The following is a 20,174-nucleotide window of genomic DNA, read 5'->3' as shown; positions in this document are numbered from 1 at the left end:
ACACAGATAGAAAGTGTCTGAGGCCGAATTTGAATTCAGATCTTTCTGATTCCAGTCCCCAGGCTCTAGTTACAATGTCACCTAAGTGCAGTATTATGCTGTAAGAAATGACAAAAGAAACCATTTCAGTGAATCTGGTGGAGTATGAACTGATGCAGAGGGAGGAGAGCAGAACCAGAACAATTTATATAAAGATAACAGCATTGTAAAGAAAAGCAATTCTGAATGCCTTAAGAACTGAATAACCAATCATCCTTTCAGAAGATCTATGATTAATTAAACATTGATTAAGTGCCTACTATGTGCCAGGCACTGTTATAAATGCTAAGGGATACAAAAAGAGACAAAAGATAACCCCTACCTAATGGGGGCTGCAATTTGCAAACAAATATACACAAACTATATAAAAGATAGAGATAAGAATTAATTGAGGGAAGGTACTAGAATTAAGAGAGATTAGGGTGATGAATACAGGTGTGGATTCATTTTGCTTAACTGTACTTTTGAAATATATATATATATATATGTATATATATGGATTTGTTTGTTTTTAATGTACAGAAAGTAGTAGAAGGAAGGTAGCAGAAGGAAGCACAGACAAGCAGGACAATTTAGAAAGTAATGGGTAGAATTTACTATATATGTGTGTGTGTGTGTGTGTGTGTGTGTGTGTGTGTGTGTGTGTGTGTGTGTATAGCTTTATCTATATATATCTTTTAAAATCAGAGTTTCATAGAATATCCTCTTTTTTATCTGTTATGGATCAAACTATTCTTTGAATAGTTGATTTCTTTAAAATTTAAATTAAATTTAAATTAATTTTATTAATTTGTCATATTTAATTTTTTTTATAAATTAATTAAATTAAAATTTAAAATGTAATTTAAAAAGAGTAAGCACAAGACTTAAAGCTAATTAGAAGTCCTGTGTTTTATTCTAGGCTTCATCACTATTAGCTATGAGACCTTAGCAAATCATTTCACTTGGTTGGGTTTCAGTGTCCTCATCTGTCAAAAGAGGGATTAGTTTCTATGGCCTCCCAAGACCCTTCCCAGCTCAAAATCTATGATCCTTTGACTCTATCTGATACTCAGCTTCTCCCTAGTTACAAACAGCATAATGATGTAAGCCTTACCTGTTTCACAAGATAGGTGAAGATCAAATGAGATCTGACATTTAATATGGGCTTAATAAATATATTTAGATGACTAGATAAGGTGTACGAAAGAGCTTTTTAAACTCGTAAGTCACTATACAAACCTGAGCCAAATATTTAAGGTATCCTGGGTTATTTTTTTAAGGGTTTAAAAGGCCTAGAAGAAAAGTACCACATTATATTAGAACCTGATTATCTTTCACTGAGAAAGGCACTAAAGCAGAACCATCCTGCCATTTCATCCTTCTCTGACAATCTTTTAAATCTTTTATTCTACATCAAACAGAAGACCCAATATGGCCCATCTCGTTCTGTAACATTCCTTTTTCGGTCTCTAGGTTTTGAAGTATGCTCATGTGCTTAACTTCCACCACATATTTATCTAAACATATCAGTGAGGAATGCATGGCATTTTACAAAAGGCTTGGCCTGAAGGACTGGACCCAAGTGCAGTGGAAGGCAGAGGATGATAATAGAAGTATATATATCATCTGTCCATGCTGCTTTTTTTGACCTTCTGCTTCCCCATGACCCATTTTCTGAGTGTTTGTATTTAGTTTGAAATATATTAATACAAAACCACATTCATATGGCACTTTAAGGTTTACAAAGCACTTTATAGCTATCATTTTGTTTAATACTCATGGCATCCTATGAGGGGTGCTATTATTATTATTAAAAATTTAAAGATCATGTAGTCCAATCTTTTTATTTTTACAAATAAGGAAACTGAGGCCCAGAGAATAGAAATTTATACTTAGTATAAAGTCTGGCCTGTAGTAAGAGCTTAATAAATGTTGACTGACTGACTAGTTCTGAGTAACAGGATCCAGGATTCAAACATAGACCTTTTGAATTTATATCAAATATTATTTTCACTATACTATACTTAGAATTATCATTATTGCTCATTTTAAAAATGAGAACTTTGAGGCTAATAACTTGGCTCTTGTCACACAGCTAGGAAGAAATGGATTTCAAACCGGAATTCTGATCTCTTGCCACCAGTATTCATTACATTCACTCGGCCGTGTTCTAAAGTGCTATAGAACATCAAACGTAGCAAACAACTTGGCAGCAATCTTGATTTCACAGAGCAGGTGAGTCTTTACCTACACATTGAAGAATCTTCCTTTGCTGTAACACATGTAAAATGTATGGGATTGCCTGTCATCTAGGGGAGGGAGTAGAGGGAGGGAGGGGAAAATTTGGAAAAAATGAATACAAGGGATAATGTTATTACTCATGCATATATACTGCCAAAAAATTTATAATTATAAAATTTAAAAAAAAAAGAATCTTCCTTTGAAATACTCTGCCTCCATCACCTTGATCTCTTGGAATTTCCAGCTCCTTTTAAGATAGCTCAAATGGCACTTCACCCTAAACAATTTCCTATAGTTTAATCTCCTAGAAATTACTGTCTAGTCGCTTAACCTCTGAGCCTCAGTTCCCTCATCTGTAAGATAAAAAAAATAAAAACAGCACCTCTTTTTCAGGTTCGTGGTGGGGATGATAATAGTCTGCATTTACATAGCATTTGGCACTTGTATTCTCATTTGATTCTCACAACAACCTTATGAACTAAGTAAGAACATTATCTTCAGGGGCAGCTAGATAGCACAGTGGATAAAGCATTGCCTCTGGAGTGGGGTGGACCTGAATTCAAATCCAGCATCAGATACTTAATATTTGGTAGCTCTGTGTCCCTAGCAAGCCACTTAACCCCAACTGCCTTGCCCCCCCAAAAAATTTATCTCCATTTCAAATAGGAGGAAATCGAGGCTGAGACATTTAAGTATAATACAATATAATAAAAATGTATTAATTGCTCTCTGTTAAGCAGAGACTAACTATTCCTAGTTAACTACTAGTATCACTACAAGTATTACTACTACAACTATTGCTCCTATTCTATTATACCTACTCCTATTATTACTACTCCTACTACCATTACACTTACTCTTAATACTACTACAACTATTACTCCTACTACTATTACTTCTACTCCTACTATTACAATTACTATAAATATTACTCCTACTACTATTACACTACTCCTACTATTACTCCTACTACTATTATGCCTACTCCTACTATTACACCTACTCCTACTATTACTACTACTATAAATATTACTCCTACTATTTCTGTTACTATAAATATTACTCTTACTACTATTACGCCTACTCCTACTACCATTATGCTTACTCCTATTATTACTACTACAACTATTACACCTACTACTATTGTACCTACTCTTACTATTACTACTACTATAAGTAGTACTCCTGTTATTACTACTACTACTACTATTATTATGGCTACTGCTACTATTACTACTACAACTATTATTCCTACTATTACTACTATGACTATTACTCCTACTAAAATTACACCTACTTCTATTATTATTCCTCCTATAAATATTACTTCTACTACTATTATGCTTACTCCTACTATTACTACAACTATTACTCCAACTAACATTATGCCTACGTCTACTATTACTCCTACCACTATTACGCCTACTCCTACTATTACTCCTATTCTTATTACTACTATTACTATAGTATATTGAAATACTATATCTATATCAACATACTATACTATATCTAAACAACTAACATTTATAAAGTGCTTACTATGAGGGGATACATATAAGAAAAAGACCCTACCCTCAAGGAGCTTGCCATCTACAAGGGTAAGACAACATACAAAAAGTAGCTAAAAAGTGGAAGGGGGGAGAGAGGAAGGAGAGTATGCAGTACAAGGAGTGGATGATGACGGGGTGCAACCCAAGAAGTAAAGCTGGGGGAAATGAAGGGTTGGTTACCAGTTTAGAGGTTTAGAGGGATGGTCCCCTACTCCAGCCCTCCTGTCACTGGGGTAGAAACAACGGAGGCAACTGATGTAGGGTAGATATGATTTGGTGATATTACCACTTGGTGACCTGTGGCTGGGAGGAAAAGAAGGTGAGCCCCATAATAAGTGACCACAGATAGTAATTTCCAGGAGGGGGAGCACCAACAAATGAGGTCACCAGGAAAGTCCTGGTGTGAGGCGACATTCGAGTTGAGTTTTAAATAGAGCTAGGAATTCCAGGCGCAGAGATGAAGAGGCAGCACATGCCAGACACTGGAGCCAGAAGGAATGCCCGGCCCAGAGAGGAGTTGATAAGCCCGTTGAGCCGGAATATGGAGGGTACACGAGCACTAATGAGACAGGAAGCAGAGGTGGGAGGCTGACTGGGAAGGTCTCTAAGTGCCTGACAGAGATGCCTGTACTCTATCTTAGAGATGAGCAGGAGGCACAGGTCCAGGTTTGTGTTAGAGACATTAAGGAGGGAGCTGATGGATTTAGAGGGCAGAGTTCAGAGGCTATGGCAATAGGCAGGCGGCAGGTGATGAGGGCTTGAAATAGGATGGTGGCTGAGCTAACAGAGCTGCCAAGAAAAGTATCAGATAGAAGCAGTTTGGAATAGCAGAGGGCTGTTCTCTCAGAATCAGTAAAGACTGGGAGTTTCTCTAAATGCAAACCAACTTTAAGATATATAGATATATAGATAACCAAAGATAGCCAAGGATCAAATGTTATTTCTTCTTTGTCCTTTGATCTTTTTAATTTGGTGTTATAAAAAGCATTGGAAAGGAAGTCAGGAAATTCTGGGTTCAAATTTTGGTCTTATACTCAATTAACTGAAAAATGGGAATAATTCCTCCCAGTGTTGTTATAAGGATCAAATAAGATAATAGCTAAAAAAGTGCCTCACAAACCTTAAAGTACCATATAAATGCTACCTGTTTTTATTATGACTTAGCTGACAGATAAACTTTAATTTATAACTAAGAACCTGAGGCAGCTAGGTGGTACAGTGGGTAGAGCATTGGCTCTAGAAGCAGGAAAACTCAAGTTCTTGAGTTCAGATCCAGCCAGGGGCACTTCCTAGCTGTGTGACCTGGGCAAGTCATTTAACCCTGCTTGCCTCAGTTTCCTTACCTGGAGAACCATTTCACTATCTTTACCAAGAAAACCCCAAATGGAATCAGGAAAAGTTGAACATGACCAAATAAGCCTGAAAAATAACAAGTGAGAACGCAAATTAAATTAACATAGTTTGATGTCACTGCAAATGTGGACAGATTTCAATAAATTTAGGAAAACACATATCAGCAAAATTGGTCAAAAGTTTATATACTGTACAAAAAATATAAACCTATCAGTTATTATTACTTTGAAGAGGGAATCAATACTTTATAAACATAGCAAGTACAAAATAATCCTCACCAAAAATTAAATTGTTTATTTTTTTGACAGAAAAGAATCTATTGTTTACTAAGTGTTTACTAATCATTGTTCTAAGTACAATCAGAACAACAATTTGTTAGATTGGAGACCAAAATCCTAAACAAAGAGAGTAAGTAAAATTTAGAAGATATAAATACATAATTGAGTCAACTCCAACTTGACATATTTCAATAAGCAGTTGATGCTGAAAAAATGGGAAATGGATAAGGGAACTCACATTGACACAGATTATTTTCATTTCTTAAGGAAATCTATATGACATAAATCCATCGTCACAGTGGGGAGACCAGAAGCCTAGAAACAGCCTTAGCCAGAAAATCCTGAGTCTCTATGCTAAACATCTAAGAGCAGCATTCTGATTTAGAATGTAAAGAGCTTTGTAGAATCTTAGAGGAAATTGGTGTAAGATTATGAGCATTATTATTTCATAAAACAGCAAGAAGCAAATAAGGGAAAAGCAATTTACAGAAAGCTTGGCAGGAGACCTAAGTAAGCAAAGTCATCTCACAGGCATTTTAGAATAAAACTGAAAGGAAAAAGATAAATAGAAATGGAAAAGATTAGTGAAGATTTTAATAACAAATTCTTTTCCCCATTGACAGTGGGATCATCAAATTTGGCCTCTGACATCACACTTCCAGATGTGCTTCAAGATGTTGTTTAAATGGCATTGAAGAAAACAGAGACAGGAAGAACAGCTGGACTGGGCGAATCATAAACAAAAAGAGGTATGAGCTGTTTGAAGGGGAACATGATCTTAAGGGTCCTGAGGGATCATTCCCAAGTTATTCTGAAAGAAGTAAGGATATTAAAGGCTTTTTAAAAAGCCCTGTTCCATTCTTGTTCTCCCCAAAAGGCAGGTGGGAGAATTGTAATCACTACCAACTATATTTGTTTCCTTTTTCTCATGGATATGGTAAAACCATACACAATTCCTTGAAAGTTATCACAAAACATAATCTTGCTTGATGAAACATATGATTATTGATATAAAGTAAACACAAAATATGGAGTTATATGTACAAAAGTATTGATGTGACCATAGCAAACACTTATAGATGAGGTGAATAGGATTTCTGTCCTTAATGGATTTCAAATGGAAGAGAAGTTCCCTATCAATGGTGAAGTTATCCATCTGCTCTTGTTTCCGGAGGCAACTGTGTTGATTCCATCAAACTCTGGCACACTGCAGAGGCTCTTATATCAGATCTTCAAAGAAGGAATAACATATTCACTCAGTTGCATAGGACTAGATAGAAGTGAGGGCAGAAACACTTGAAGAAAAGAGTAAGATAAAGGAGAAGAGGGGCTAGAGGGGAGGGGAGGTTGAGAAGCAGGGTGAGTTAGAAACATTTCTTTTTTTAAAAAAAGCTTTTTAGGGGCAGCTAGGTGGTGCAGTGGATAGAGCACCAGCCCTGAAGTCACTTAAAACCCAATCGCCTCAGCAAAAAAAAAAAAAAAAAAAAAAAAAAACTTTTCTTTTCAAATTAAATGCATAGTTTTGAACGTTCACCCTTGCAAAACCTTGTGTTCCAAAAATTTTTCCCTCCATTTTCCCTATTCCCTTCCTTAGAAGGCAAATAATCCAATATATGTTAAATATATGTAATTCTTATATATATGTATATATATATATATATATATATATATATCTACAATTATCATGCTGTACAAGAAAAATCAGAAATATCCATATTTTTAACAATGATAAGCCTCCACAGATGGTGTATGACTATAAATTATGGAAGGCCATAGTTTCCAAGGAATTCAAGTTGAAAGTTACCAATAGATGCCAATGAAGAACTGAATATGAAAAAAAGATAGCATCATAGAAGGTGGTGGACTAATGATGTGAGGAGAGCCACATCAATTGATGAACATGGTGACCATGCACTATCAAGTAATCTAGACCATGGGTTCTTAATTTTTTTTTTTTTTTTGGATCACGAATATCCTTGAAAATCTGGGAAATTCATTGGTCCTTTCTCAGAAGACTTTTTAAATGCATGAAATAAGACATATGGGATTATAAAAGAAAACTATTAAAATAAAAAATGCAAATTTTTTCCCTGCCCAAGATCATGAACATTCTGAAATCTCTACACAGACCCCTTGGGATTGATGGAGCCCATGTTAAGAACCTCTAATCTACAGAAAAGTCCCTTTAGTGTAGTGTAGTGGATTCCCTTTAGAAGACTATTGAAACAACATAAAAAAGAGTCACATAGGATCAGAGAATTGTGATCTGCAACTTTAAGATCTCAGGTCCATCAACATTTTAACAGAATTATTGAACATAGGCAGGTGACAAAAGCTGGCTGTTGGATTAGGATAGGGAACCAAACAAGGTATAATTAAGGTGCAGTTGAAGGTGGACCCTCTTCTTTTTTTGAACTGACTACAAACAGCATAGGATAATTCCTATAACCAAATATTCTACAAAGACCAAAAGTACAGGATGCCTAAGATTACATGCTGTTTTTTTTGTCGTCGTTGTTTGTTTTTTTTTTTTTTGCATATGAGAGAATCCCATATTGGGAGGAAATTTGATGACCAACTGAAGAACAATTCTTCAATGTGAGAAATTGGTATGAATTGAGAAACATTGACTTATGTGGGTGAAGAGGATATCGAAGATGGGAGTATCCCGAAAAAGACTTGGGGAGGAGCATATGAAATAGGAGAGAAGGGAAGGAAAGATCAGAAAGTCACTAATCACAAGGGAGGGAAGGAGGATAAATGAACAGGATGGAGACTCAGGAAGTGAGACGCAAACTAATTCCCCCTTTGAGCCCAGATGTTAAGAGTCAGACAGAAGGGGGAAAAATCCCTTTCCCAGATTTCCTGTTATATTTAGGCATTCCGCCAGATGTCTTGAATCACTATCACCTGTCAATTATTCAGTCACTAAGCATTTATCAAGTACCTACTATGTGCCAGGCATAGTGTTGAGTGCCTGGATACAAAGAAAGGCAAAAACTCCTTAATCTCATGAAGTTCATAGTCCAATAGAGAAGACTATGTACAAACCAGATATAGGCAAGATAAATTGGGAAGGATCAGTTAGAGAGAAGGCACTGGCATTAAGTAGGGTGAGGAAATATTTTCCATGGATGATGGAATTTAAGCTGGGACTTAAAGTCAGGAGGTGGAGATGAGGAGAAGCATTCTCACTATTAGTAGGAGAAGGGGGAAAATGTTGGTATGTATGTCCCAAAGTGATTCTTAAAGAAAAGAGATGAAACTAAGAGAAGCACAATAATGATAAATGACTTTACAAAGGAGTTTTCCATACATGATCTCCTTGGATCATGTGGATAAGTAGTACCTGGTTTCAAAACCAGGAAGGGTTAGGTTCATATTCTATCTCTGACACATTGGGCGAGTGACCCAGAGAAAATCTTAATCACTGAGTGCTCCAGGCACTATAGAAGCAGGACAAGTCGTACTCACCGGCTTCTATTGCTTTAGTAATAGCAGTCAGGTTGCACTATGATTGTGGATATATAAGGGCTTTGGGTCTTTTTAAAAAGCTATTATTCAGTAACATGAAGGAGTGCTCTCTGAAAGTTGTAATGAAGAATGCTTTCATTCGGATAAAGATGTTTCTGTTGGTTGTTGTTGACAGATTATGGTTGCATAACATACTAGTAGATGTATACAGATAGGTATAGTTGGAAGGTCACTTTAAGGAACTCCACTGAGTCTACAGGTCTTGACCCATCTGAGGGGCTATGGGTCCATATCCACTTATTTGACGCTTTTAGATAATCAAGAAGCTATATCAATATATCCAGAGCCCACGAGGAAGCCACTTTGAGAGATGAACATCTGAAGCCATGAGCCCCTAGAACAATCAAGATTGAGGGGATGGCTTTGTCACCTTTTAGGGAAAAACTAGGTTAACTTCTATTGTGGGGGTAAGGGAAAACCCTCCTGGATATTGTTCCTATCACAGAAGAAATCATGGGAACACAGATAGGAACACAGATGGGGGAACACTAAAAGGAACCTCAAAGGCCATCTAGTCTAACCTTTTCGTTTTACAGAGGTGGAAACTGAGAACCGATGGGTGAAATAACTTGCTCATGGTAATGTTAGAGATGCTAGATACATAAGTAAATTTTGAGAAGTTGAACTGTGAAAGTTGGTACCTAGGTCTCCCCTCCTACACCTAGGATTGTCTTGTTTAATCATATCACACCTGGAGTCTTGTGTGCAAGTCCAGGTGCCCCATTTTTTTTTCTTCAGCTTCTTTAGCTATCTTTTTTTTTCAAACACCAAGAATCCTCCTTTTTGCCATCTCCCCCAAGGAGAAGAAAAGAAAAACAAAACCTATTTACAAACATGTAGGTTCCATCAAAACAAATTTTCCATTTGGCTTCGGAACTGAATTGTAAAAACAAGGATAAACTTGAGAAGTGTCCAGAGAGCAGATGGCCAGGATGACCAGGATGACCCTCAAAATCATGTCACAAGAGGATAACACAAAGGAACTGGGGGAAGTTTGGTCTAGATAAGAGATGACTTGATGGGAACACGATAAGTATCTTTACCTATCTATCATAGAAAGGGAGAACAACTATTTCACTTTAAATAATGGGTAAAAAATTAGAGAAATCCTATATTAGGCTTGACATATGGAAAAGTTTCTAACAACTGCTTTGGGACTTAGCTGGATACTTTTCAATGGAAGTCATTAGACTGATCAGAGATCAAAGGCTAGAAGGAGCCTCAGAACCCATATTGTTTTACCAATAAGGAAATAAAGATTTGCTTAAGGTTATTCAGGTAATTACCTAAGGGAAGCTGGGTAGTCCAGTGGATAGAGTACCTACCCTGAAGTCAGGAAGACTCATTTTCCTGAGTACAAATCTGGCCTCAGACAGCCCAGCCGTGTGGTTCTGGGCAAGTCACTTACCCTGTTTGCCTCAGTTTTCACATCTGTAAAATGAGCTGGAGAAGGAAATGGAAAACTGCACTAGTATCTTTGCCAAGAGAACCTTAAATAGGATCACAAATGAACAAAAACATTCAGATAATAGGTAGACAGGCTGTGGGCTCTCTTCACTGTACAACATTTGCTGGTCATCAAGTATACATGGGATAGATAGCCCTTTGGTGTCTACTATAGAAGAGATTTTCTGCCAAATGGGACTAGAAGGCCTCTTGAGTTTTGGGTCACTTCAGAGAGTGTATGATTCTGTAATCTGGCAGCCCTATAGATTGTATTGTTGTTATCACTTCATACCACAGATTTCTTTCCATTGAGCCTAAGGAAAGAATGGTACATATTAATGGAGGTCAAGCCTTTATACCATAATCCAAGTTCTAGAGTATCTCAAGTGCTATGGAGTGGAAACTTTCCATTCAATGTTCGAGGTGAGCAGGACTCCTAGGCATGTTTTTAAGTTGGGGCTCAGCTCTGTGCCAGCTCTGGTATTCTAGTAAACAGAACACATCCTGTTTAGCAGGATTTACATCAATCATCATTCCAAAATGTTTTGCAGTGATTGTTCTTAAGAAATAGAAAAGAGAGGTAGTTTAGAGTGGGGAATGGAAAAGGAACCTTAGTGCCTGGAAATCCCCAAATCAGATCCCTCTAACATAGGTGATATGACTGTAGTTAAGTCCTTTAACTTCTCATTTTCTGTTCTCTTTCTCTCCTCTCCTCTGTAGATACATACATTTAATTAAATATATATGTAAATATATACACATATACACATGTGTGAGTGAGAAAGGTGACCCCATCTTTCTTAGATCAGTTTTAAGCTTTAATAACTTAAAACCAAATTAAGACTTTTGTGACACTGTGTGTGTACATGTATGTATATGTATTTGTATATGAAAGAGAAATATTCATGTTTATCTGTATCTCTATATACATATACATGCTCAAATGTAATATATACATATATTACATTATATCTTTACATGCATACATGTGTGTATAGTATATACATATATACACATATATCTATCCATATCATCTGTAATTTATTAGCACATATTCATTGAAGAATATGCCGTGGGGGTAGGAAGGGATATCTAAAAAAATCAAACATGCAGCTCTTTTCTTTGCCTTCTATATTTAAGAACAAAAGTTCAAATTTCCATATTATTTTAAGGTTTCTAAAGTACCTTTCTAACAATAACTCCTAAAATATGTAAGGCACATCAACATTCTCATTTGAGGACTCTGCTTTTGGCCTACTAGTATAGTGCACAGAGTGCTGGGTTTGGATATAGGAAAGGATTTTGAATATTAGCTGTCACAAATTATATAATTCCTGGGGCTCAGTTTCCTCATCTAAAAAATGGGATGAGAGTTGGACTAAATGGCCTTTAAGTTCAAGATGAATGACCATTTTTATTGGGTGTAGAAGGTAGCTAGAAGGTTCTTCTTACTGAGTTCAAATCCAGCTTCAAATACTTACTTGGGTAAACTAATTAACCCTGTTTGTCTCAATTTCCTCATCTGTCACATGAACTGAAGAAGTAATGGCAAACCACTCCAGTATCTTTGCCAGGAAAACTCCAAATGTGGTCATGAAGAGTCAATCACAACTAAACAACAAAATTAGTGAGAGGATTTTCAGGAATGTTGGGCTGTATAGTCTTTGAGGTGTATTCAGATTTGAAGATTCAGTAATATATGTACAGTCTAGGATCCATCTGTCAATGAGCATTTATTAAGCCACCTACTATACAGTATCAACTAGGCAATGTGCTAACTGCAAGGAATACAAAGAAAATGAAAACCAAGTCCCTTTTCTCTAGGAGTTTCGTCTAACAGGGAAGGGAACATGCAAAACAACTATGTATATACAAACAAGACACAGAAAGCTAGGAAATGTGTAATGTATGATTTTTGAACCTAAATCCTTTGATTCCAGGGCTAGTGTTTTGTACAGAGAACTATAATGGGCTGTATCTTACACTTGGTGAGTTAGTTTTAAGTCAGAAAATCTGTTTCTTTCCCCTACAGAACAGACAAATCTATGCACATCTAACTTTATTTTTTATTATTATAACTTTATTTACAAGATATATGCATAGGTAATTTTCCAGCATTGACAATTGCAAAACCTTTTGCTTTAACTTTTCCCCTCCTTCCCCCCACCCCTTCCCCCAGATGGCAGGTTGACCAATACATGTTAAATAGCACATCTAACTTTAAAAGGGTTAAGCTAAAAATAGCTAATCTTCATATATTACTTTGAGGGATGTAAAATATTTTGCAACTAATATCTTTTTTGATTGATTAGATTGATATCTGATATCTCAACAACCTAGTAGATACCATTATTGTTCCCACTTTACAGATGTGGAAACTGATGAGTAAAATGGCTGAGAAGGATTCAATGACTGGCTTAGGGTCATATATCTAGTAGTCTGAGGCAGAATTCAAACATCAGGTCTTCATGATTTCAAAGACTAGCAGTGTATATATAATGAAAAAAAGAGGATTTCTAAACAAAATCAACAAAACCTTCCTCAAAGAGTGTTGCTATAAGAAGTTCTTCATTGATCCCATTGGATAACTTTGGGAAAATGCAGCAACTCTGCCAAACTCTCTAAAGAGCAATAATTTCTTGCTGTTATGGAAGTATCTCCCCACTATCTCATTTTCAAGGACTAGCTCCATCATACTCTCTGAGGAACCAACACCCTTATTCTAATGTCCCTTTTAATGATTAAACTTAGTTCTGAAATTTCCTTCCTTCTGAAACCTCTTGCCTTTTAGGCAGGATATTCATGTAAAACTTTAGAATGCTCACTAATTTAACTATTATCAACTCCTCCCCCATACATATGTATTTTATTTTTATATGTATATTAAAATTTTAAATATAAATTTCTTTATGAATCATGTTGGAAGAGAAAAATCAGAACAAAAGGGAAAAACCATGACAGAAGAAGAAAATAAAAATGAACATAGCATATGTTAATTTACATTCAATCTCCATAGTTCTCTTTCTGGATATAGATGACACTTTCTATCCAATTTTTTTAGGAGAGGCAACAATGAAGTAGTGCATAGAGAGATAATTCCAAAGTCAGAAAGACCTGAGTTCAAGATTTGCTACTGATATGTACTGGTTATATGACCAAAGAGTCTCTTAACTTCTTAGTACTCTGGTCAAATCATGAATGAATGAATGTACCATTTATGTAGGACTTACTAGATGCATGGAATGTACAGAGCACTGAGGACAAAAAAAAAGACATTTCTTGTTCACATGGTGAAGACAAAACATTTGGAAGACTGAAGCTGTAAGTTAGATGGATACACCTATTAGTCTTTGAGGTGTGATGGACAAAAAGATAATACATTTTCCTTAATACTATTTCCACTAATAAAATCATATTAATTCCTAGGCACTGTTAGGTGGCACAGAGAACCAGCCCTGGAGTCAGGAGGACTTGAGTTCAGCTATAGCCTCAGACATTTATTAGTTTTGCTCATATAGTTCCTGACTTTCCCTTGGCAGATAGATTCCCAAATATTTTATACTATCAACAGGTATTTTAAATGGAATTTCTCTTTGTATCTCTTGCTGTTGGATTTTGTTAATGACATATAAAAATGCTGATGATTTATATGGATTTATTTTGTATCCTGCAACTTTGCTAAAGTTGTGGATTATTTCTAATAGATTTTTAGTTGATTCTCTGGGGTTCTCTAAGTATACCATCATATCATCTGCAAAGAGTGATAATTTGGTTTCCTCATTACCCACTCTAATTCCTTTAATTTCTTTCTCAACTCTTATTGCCAAAGCTGGCATTTCTAATATAATATTGAATAGTAGTGGTGATAGTGGGCAACCTTGTTTCATTTCCAATTTTTTTTTTTGAATTGAGGCAATTGGGGTGGTGTGACTTGCCCAGGGTCACATAGCTAGGAAGTGTTAAGTGTCTTAGGCCAGATGGCTGGTGCTCTCTCCACTGCATCATCTAGATGCCTCTCACCCCTGATCTTTTTGAGAATGGTTCCAGTTTATTCCCATTACATATGATGGTTGCTGATAGTTTTAAATAGATGCTGCTCAGATATTTATTAGCTCTATGACCCTGTGCAAATCACTTTACCCTGATTGCCTCCAAGAAAAAAATCATGATAGTGAATGTCCAGATTCATTCTAAGCTAGCTGTGGAATAAGTCCTGGGGCAAACTAGAAAATTCTGTTTAAGAGAACCCTAAGGACTTTCTTGTAAATGACCACAACAGTGAAATATATTTCAGTTATTTAATCAAATGGAGAAACACCCACTTTATACAAACTATTCAATGACAGTGATTTGGTGGTGATTATTATATAGAGTTTTAAGATTTGCAAAAACAAGTCAATAAGCATTTATTAAACATCTACTATGTTCCAGACACTGTATTGAACACTAGGGATTCAAGGAAAGGCAAAAGATAATTCCTGCTCTCAATCAGCTTACAACCTAATAGAAAAGTCAACATGTAAGCAACTGGATGCAAAGTAGATCTATCCAGCCTAAATTGGAGATAAGATCCTATGGGCTATTTACATTTGAATTTCTCAATAGCCCTATAGAGACAACATTGTTGTTGTAGTTGTTGCCAGGTATCCCAGGTTAAATGATTTGTTCCAGGGTCACATAGCTAGTGAGTGTCAGGTGTCTGAGGCCATATTTGAACTTAAATCTTCCTGACTTAAGAATTGGTGCTCTATCTACCTATTCTATCAATTGCACCACTTAGCTGGCTCAAGGCACTCTTATTTTTATAGATAAGGAAATGGAAAGTAGGTGACTTTCTAGGTCACACAGTTACCCACAAGCCATCTCTCTTCCATTTTATACCCTAAAAGCCTGAAAATCACTGGGGGAAATAAGTTATGAATACAGTTAACCATGGAAATACTGAGAATTCCTTTTATCTCCTCTAGTGGATCATAACTTTCTTGTATCTTAACCTGTCTGATCCCATTTCCGTCTTCTTAAGATGAAAGAGTTGGGATAGACCAGGGTTTTTAACCTCCTTTGAGATGTGAGCCCCTTAGGCAATGTCTGATGAAGATTTGGGCTCCTTTTCTGAATAATGTTTTTAAATGTAGAAAATAGGACTGAGGAAATGAATCATATTGAAATGTGGTTATAAAAACATATTTTACAAGTTCATAGACTTGCAGATTATGACACTCTTTAATAGATGGTCCAAATATGGTTATAAAAATATATTTTACAAGTTCATAGACTTGCAGATTATGACACCCCTTAAGAGATGGTCCCTAAGATACCATCTAGCTCTAATATTCTATGTTGCTGAATATATTGTGAAATTTGAGTCCCTATTTTCTGGGATAAGGAAAAATTTTCTTTTTTTCCTTTTTTTTTTTTTTTTTTTTTGGCTGAGGCAATTGGGATTAAGTGACTTGCCCAGGGTCACACAGATAGTGTTAAATGTCTGAGGTCAAATTTGAACTCAGGTCCTTCTGATCCCCTGCTCCAACTAGCTGTCGAGTTTAAAACTATAATGAACTGTTTTGGGAGGATTGATTACTCATCATTGGGAGTCTTAAGGAGAGTCCCCAGTAGAATATAAGGTCTTTGAGTGAATTTTTCATTTTGGTTTTTTCTATCTCTGGTACAAAAGTGTGATACCTAGTTCCTAGTAAGTAGATATATAGTAAGATGCAGCCAGGTGGCAAAATTGATAGAGCCAGGAAGTCAGGTAACCTGGAGTCAGGAAGATCTTCATTCAGATCCTGCTTCAGATAATTCTTAAACTATGTAGCAAATCACTTAATCTCTATTAGCCTCAGTTTCTTTATCTGTAAAACAGGGGTAATAATAGCAACTATCTTATGAGAATCAAATGAAATATTTGCAAACAAAACCAAAAACATAATTCTTTTTTGCATTTTAATTTAATCTTTATTTTATTAAAGCCTTTTATTTTTAAAACATATGCATGGATAATTTTTCAACTGACTCTTACAAAAACTTGTGTTTCAGATTTTTCCCTCCTCCCACCCTCTCCCCAGATGGCAAGTAATCCAAAATAAAACGTAATTCTTTAATTTTTTTTGGGGGGGGGAGAGGCAATTGGGGTTTAGTAACTTGCTCAGAGTCACATAGCTAGGAAGTATTAAAGATCTAACGTGGATTCTAACTCAGGTCCTCCTGACTTCAGGGCCTGTATTCTATCCACTTCATCATCTAGCTGCCCTAAAAAGCACTTAAACTCCCATCATGTACTAGGCATTGAATTCACAAATATTTCCTTTAATGTTTTATGTTTGACTGTTCTCCACCGCTAGAATATATATTCCTTCTCTGCTTCTTTGAATCCCTAATTTACTTAAAATCTCAGTTCAAGAGCCACTTTCTTGAGTTCAATTCTAGCCTCTAGCAATGTGACCCTGAATAAGTCACTGAACTTGTTTGCCTCAATTTCCTCTTCTGTTAACATGAGAATCATAATAAAATGTACCTCTCAGAGTTATGAAAAACAAGTGAGATAATTCCAAATATAATAATTCTATAAATATATATAATTTTATATATAGCATTGTGCTATATATATAAATGTATATATGTAAATATATAAATATATGTATATACACATTTACCCATACATATACACACACATATATTTGATATTAAATACTATAGAAATTATTTACTATTACTCTCTCAGTTGCTGTTTTCCCTCCAGTACTTTACATATACCATCTACGTATTTTGTGTTTACTTATCTGTATACACATTGTTTCCTCTACAGAATTTTTTTTTCTTCTTTTTGTGTGGCTGGTGCCACAGACCAGAAGTTAATGATTGTTTATTTGCTTGACTTTTGGGTTTCAGCACTTAGCACAGTACCTGGCACACAGTAAGTGCCTAATAAATATTTATCACTGGATTCATTTGGCTAAGTGAGAACTTGTGAAGGATATTTTAGACAGAATTCATGATGTGGATTGGGATTGGAACAGTGGAAGAGCCCTCCCTGGATTTGGGATGAGAAGACTTGGATTGAAATTTAGATTAGGCACAGAAAAAGTGCTGAATATGGAGTAAGAGGACCCAGTTACCAATATTGTTTCCACCATTTATAATCAACAGGGCCATAAGCAAGTCACTTTTCCTCCTTCATCTGGAGAAATGTTCCTTTCAAATCTAAATTATTTCACTTCAATTTCCCATCTACCAAACGAAGGGGTTGGAGTCCGTAGCCTCTAAGGCCTTTTCCAATTCTTTCACACTAACTACTTGTGTGACCTGGGGCACTCACTTTTCCCTTCTGAGCTTGTTTCTGCATCTGCAAATGGAGAAAAATGGACCAGTTGACCTTTAGGTTAACGTCCAGATCTGGATCTGAGATCTAGGCTTTGCCATTAATTTGCATATGCTATATGACTGCTTGCTAGGTCTCAGTTTTCTTATCTATAAAATGGGGTGGTTAAACTAAACTGGCCTATGAGGCCCATTGTTTATTACACATTTAAATTTATTAATGGAGTGATGGATGGATGGGTAGATAGGTGAATGGATGCAGGGGAGTATGGAGGGAACGCGGGTGAGTAGATGGGTAGAGGGAGAGAGCAACAGATGGAGAGAGGAATGGATATTTGGTGGAGAGAGGAGGGAGGGAGGGAGGTATGGATAGATGGGTAGGGGAAGGAATGGGTGGAGGGAGGGAAGTTGGAGGGAGGAAGGGAATGATGGATAAATGAGTAAATGGAGGGAGGAAAGCATGGATGAACAGATGTGGAGATGAAATGGATAGATGAATGAATGGAGGGAGGATGAATGGAGGGAGGAGGGAGAGAAGGATGGATGAATCGATATGGAGGTCAGAAAGGAGATTTTAGTAGACGCCTGCGAGGGTAGCCTCCCCTCCAGCCATTCCATAGAACAGGAAGCGGGGCAGCTAGTTTCCCAAAGGTCGGACCCACTTCACTCCCCCAAGGGCGGGGTCCGGAAAGAGGCGGGAGAGGAGGGGGTAGAGGAGAGAGGCGAGAGGCGGTCCCAGCCACTACCCCGCCAGGCTTGCGTCATTTCCGCCCCCTTCTTTAGCTGGGAGGCGGAGGGAAGCGGCCCTTGCCTACAGCTCGGGCCGGCTGAGACTACATTTCCCGTGGGGCCCGGCGGCAACAGCGGTGACGGCGGCGCGGTGGCGTCGCCCGGAAGTGAAGCCCGGGACTTCCACTCGTGCGTGAGGCGAGCGGAGCCGGAGACGAGACCCCGAGGCTGAATTCCGGATCAGACAAGATGGCCGGGCTGCCCCGCAGGATTATTAAGGTAACTGCCGTGGCCGTATTCTTCCGCCCTCCTGCATCCCCTCCGTCTCCGCCGCGGCTCCTCCCCTCAGCCCCGCGGGGCCGGCGGCGGCAGGTCGGACCCGGGGCCTGGCCGGAGCCGAGAGGGGTTTGGCCGGAGCCCGCCGGGGCAGCGCGCGGGAGGCGCCGAGGACTTCCGGCGGGGTGCGGCGGATCGGGCGTGGGGCCGGGGCTGCGACTCGGGCTCCTGGAAGGGGCCGCCTCGGGCCTCCCCGCGCGCGCCCGCACCCGCGCGCCCTCGCCGCCGGGCCCGCGCGTCCTCGGCGGGCTCCAGGCGGGCGGGCGGGAGCACGCTGCTGGTAGCGGCGGCGAATGAATGGGCGCGGGTGAGGCGTCCGTACGGGTCCTCCAGCTTCTCCGCCCAGCTGCGACCGGTCCCGGAGCCCTGGTGTTACACGTGGGGAAACTGAGGCTCGCGGTAGCGAGGCGGGCCATCTACGAAGGCCCGAAAGCGGATTCGAATCCAGCTCCTCCCTGCCGCCCTAGTGCCGGACACCCCTATCGTTGGGAGGGGCAGAATTCCCCTCCCCCACTTCACTTCCTCCCCTGCACTGGAGTCGGACTCCGGAGTTCCTCGCCCCCTGTTTTGGTGGTTCCCGCCAAGCAGCCTTCCCCGATGCCTTATTTATTGGAGATCTGGGCCTGGGCCTGGGTCCGAGGCAGAACCATCTCGGGCCTCCTCTCCCGTCTCAACCCCTCTCGTAGGCAATGCCTGGCTCCCTTACTTCTAGGAGCTTACTTCGAGGGGTTGGGTTGGGTTCCGCCCCCCAGCCATGCGAAGATTAGAGCCGGGGATTCAATTATTAAGCCCCTACTGGGTGCCTGGCTTTGATCGGGGGTCAGGTGTACCGCCAGAGGGGGACCTGCTCTTGAACAGCTTACAATCCAACAGGTCTGGGGGCTGGGGGGGAGGGGATAGACCACGAAGAAAGTTAGTGCAGAGAAGATGATCAAAAGCTCGAACCAGAGAGGGGGAGGGGCAGTGGAATGCCACCCCCAACCGAGGCTTAATGGTCAGGGCTCCTGGGAAACCTCCTGGGACGCCAGTTAGCTGTGTCACCCAGACACTCCATTCTCAGTGGGGCTCAGTTTCCTCCTCTGTAAAATGGGGGACTTGAATGAGATGATCGCCAAGGTCCCTTTTAGCTCTCTGTGATCCTTTGGTCCTGTGCTAGGCACAGGAAAGTTTATGGAGAAAAGCCAGGGGTCCCCTTAAACCTTAGCTTTGCAGAATTTTTGAGGGAAATAGAATGAATGATTTTTTTTTTTTAATTTCAATATATCGTTTCTTCTTAGAGATATTAAAATAAAATGCTGTTTAATTTCTTTCCATTCAAAGTTTCTGTGGTTTTCAGTGATTGCCAGTGGCTTCCACTACTATCACTCTT

The 20,174-nt window shown here is 38.6% G+C and overlaps 1 protein-coding gene across 4 annotated transcripts in view; it reads left to right on the top strand.

The window, feature by feature from the left end:
- The window catches only part of UBE2N (ubiquitin conjugating enzyme E2 N), a 70,451-nt gene that overhangs the window by 5,816 nt on the left and 44,461 nt on the right, over positions 1-20,174 (top strand). The window contains exons 2-4 of one of the 4 annotated variants that reach the window (XM_074271180.1): positions 2,117-2,256; positions 6,067-6,192; positions 18,524-18,748. In XM_074271180.1, the coding sequence (XP_074127281.1) occupies positions 18,719-18,748 (30 nt within the window). In that variant the 5' untranslated portion in view covers positions 2,117-2,256; positions 6,067-6,192; positions 18,524-18,718. Of the gene's footprint in view, positions 1-2,116; positions 2,257-5,896; positions 5,954-6,066; positions 6,193-18,523; positions 18,749-20,174 lie in introns of those variants that run through there. The other 3 variants (XM_074271182.1, XM_074271181.1, XM_074271183.1) reach the window with 3 other exon arrangements.

The sequence above is a fragment of the Sminthopsis crassicaudata genome, chromosome 5 (genome assembly GCF_048593235.1).
Source record: "Sminthopsis crassicaudata isolate SCR6 chromosome 5, ASM4859323v1, whole genome shotgun sequence".
Lineage (NCBI taxonomy): Eukaryota > Metazoa > Chordata > Mammalia > Dasyuromorphia > Dasyuridae > Sminthopsis > Sminthopsis crassicaudata.
This window is presented reverse-complemented; position numbering and strand designations above follow the sequence as displayed.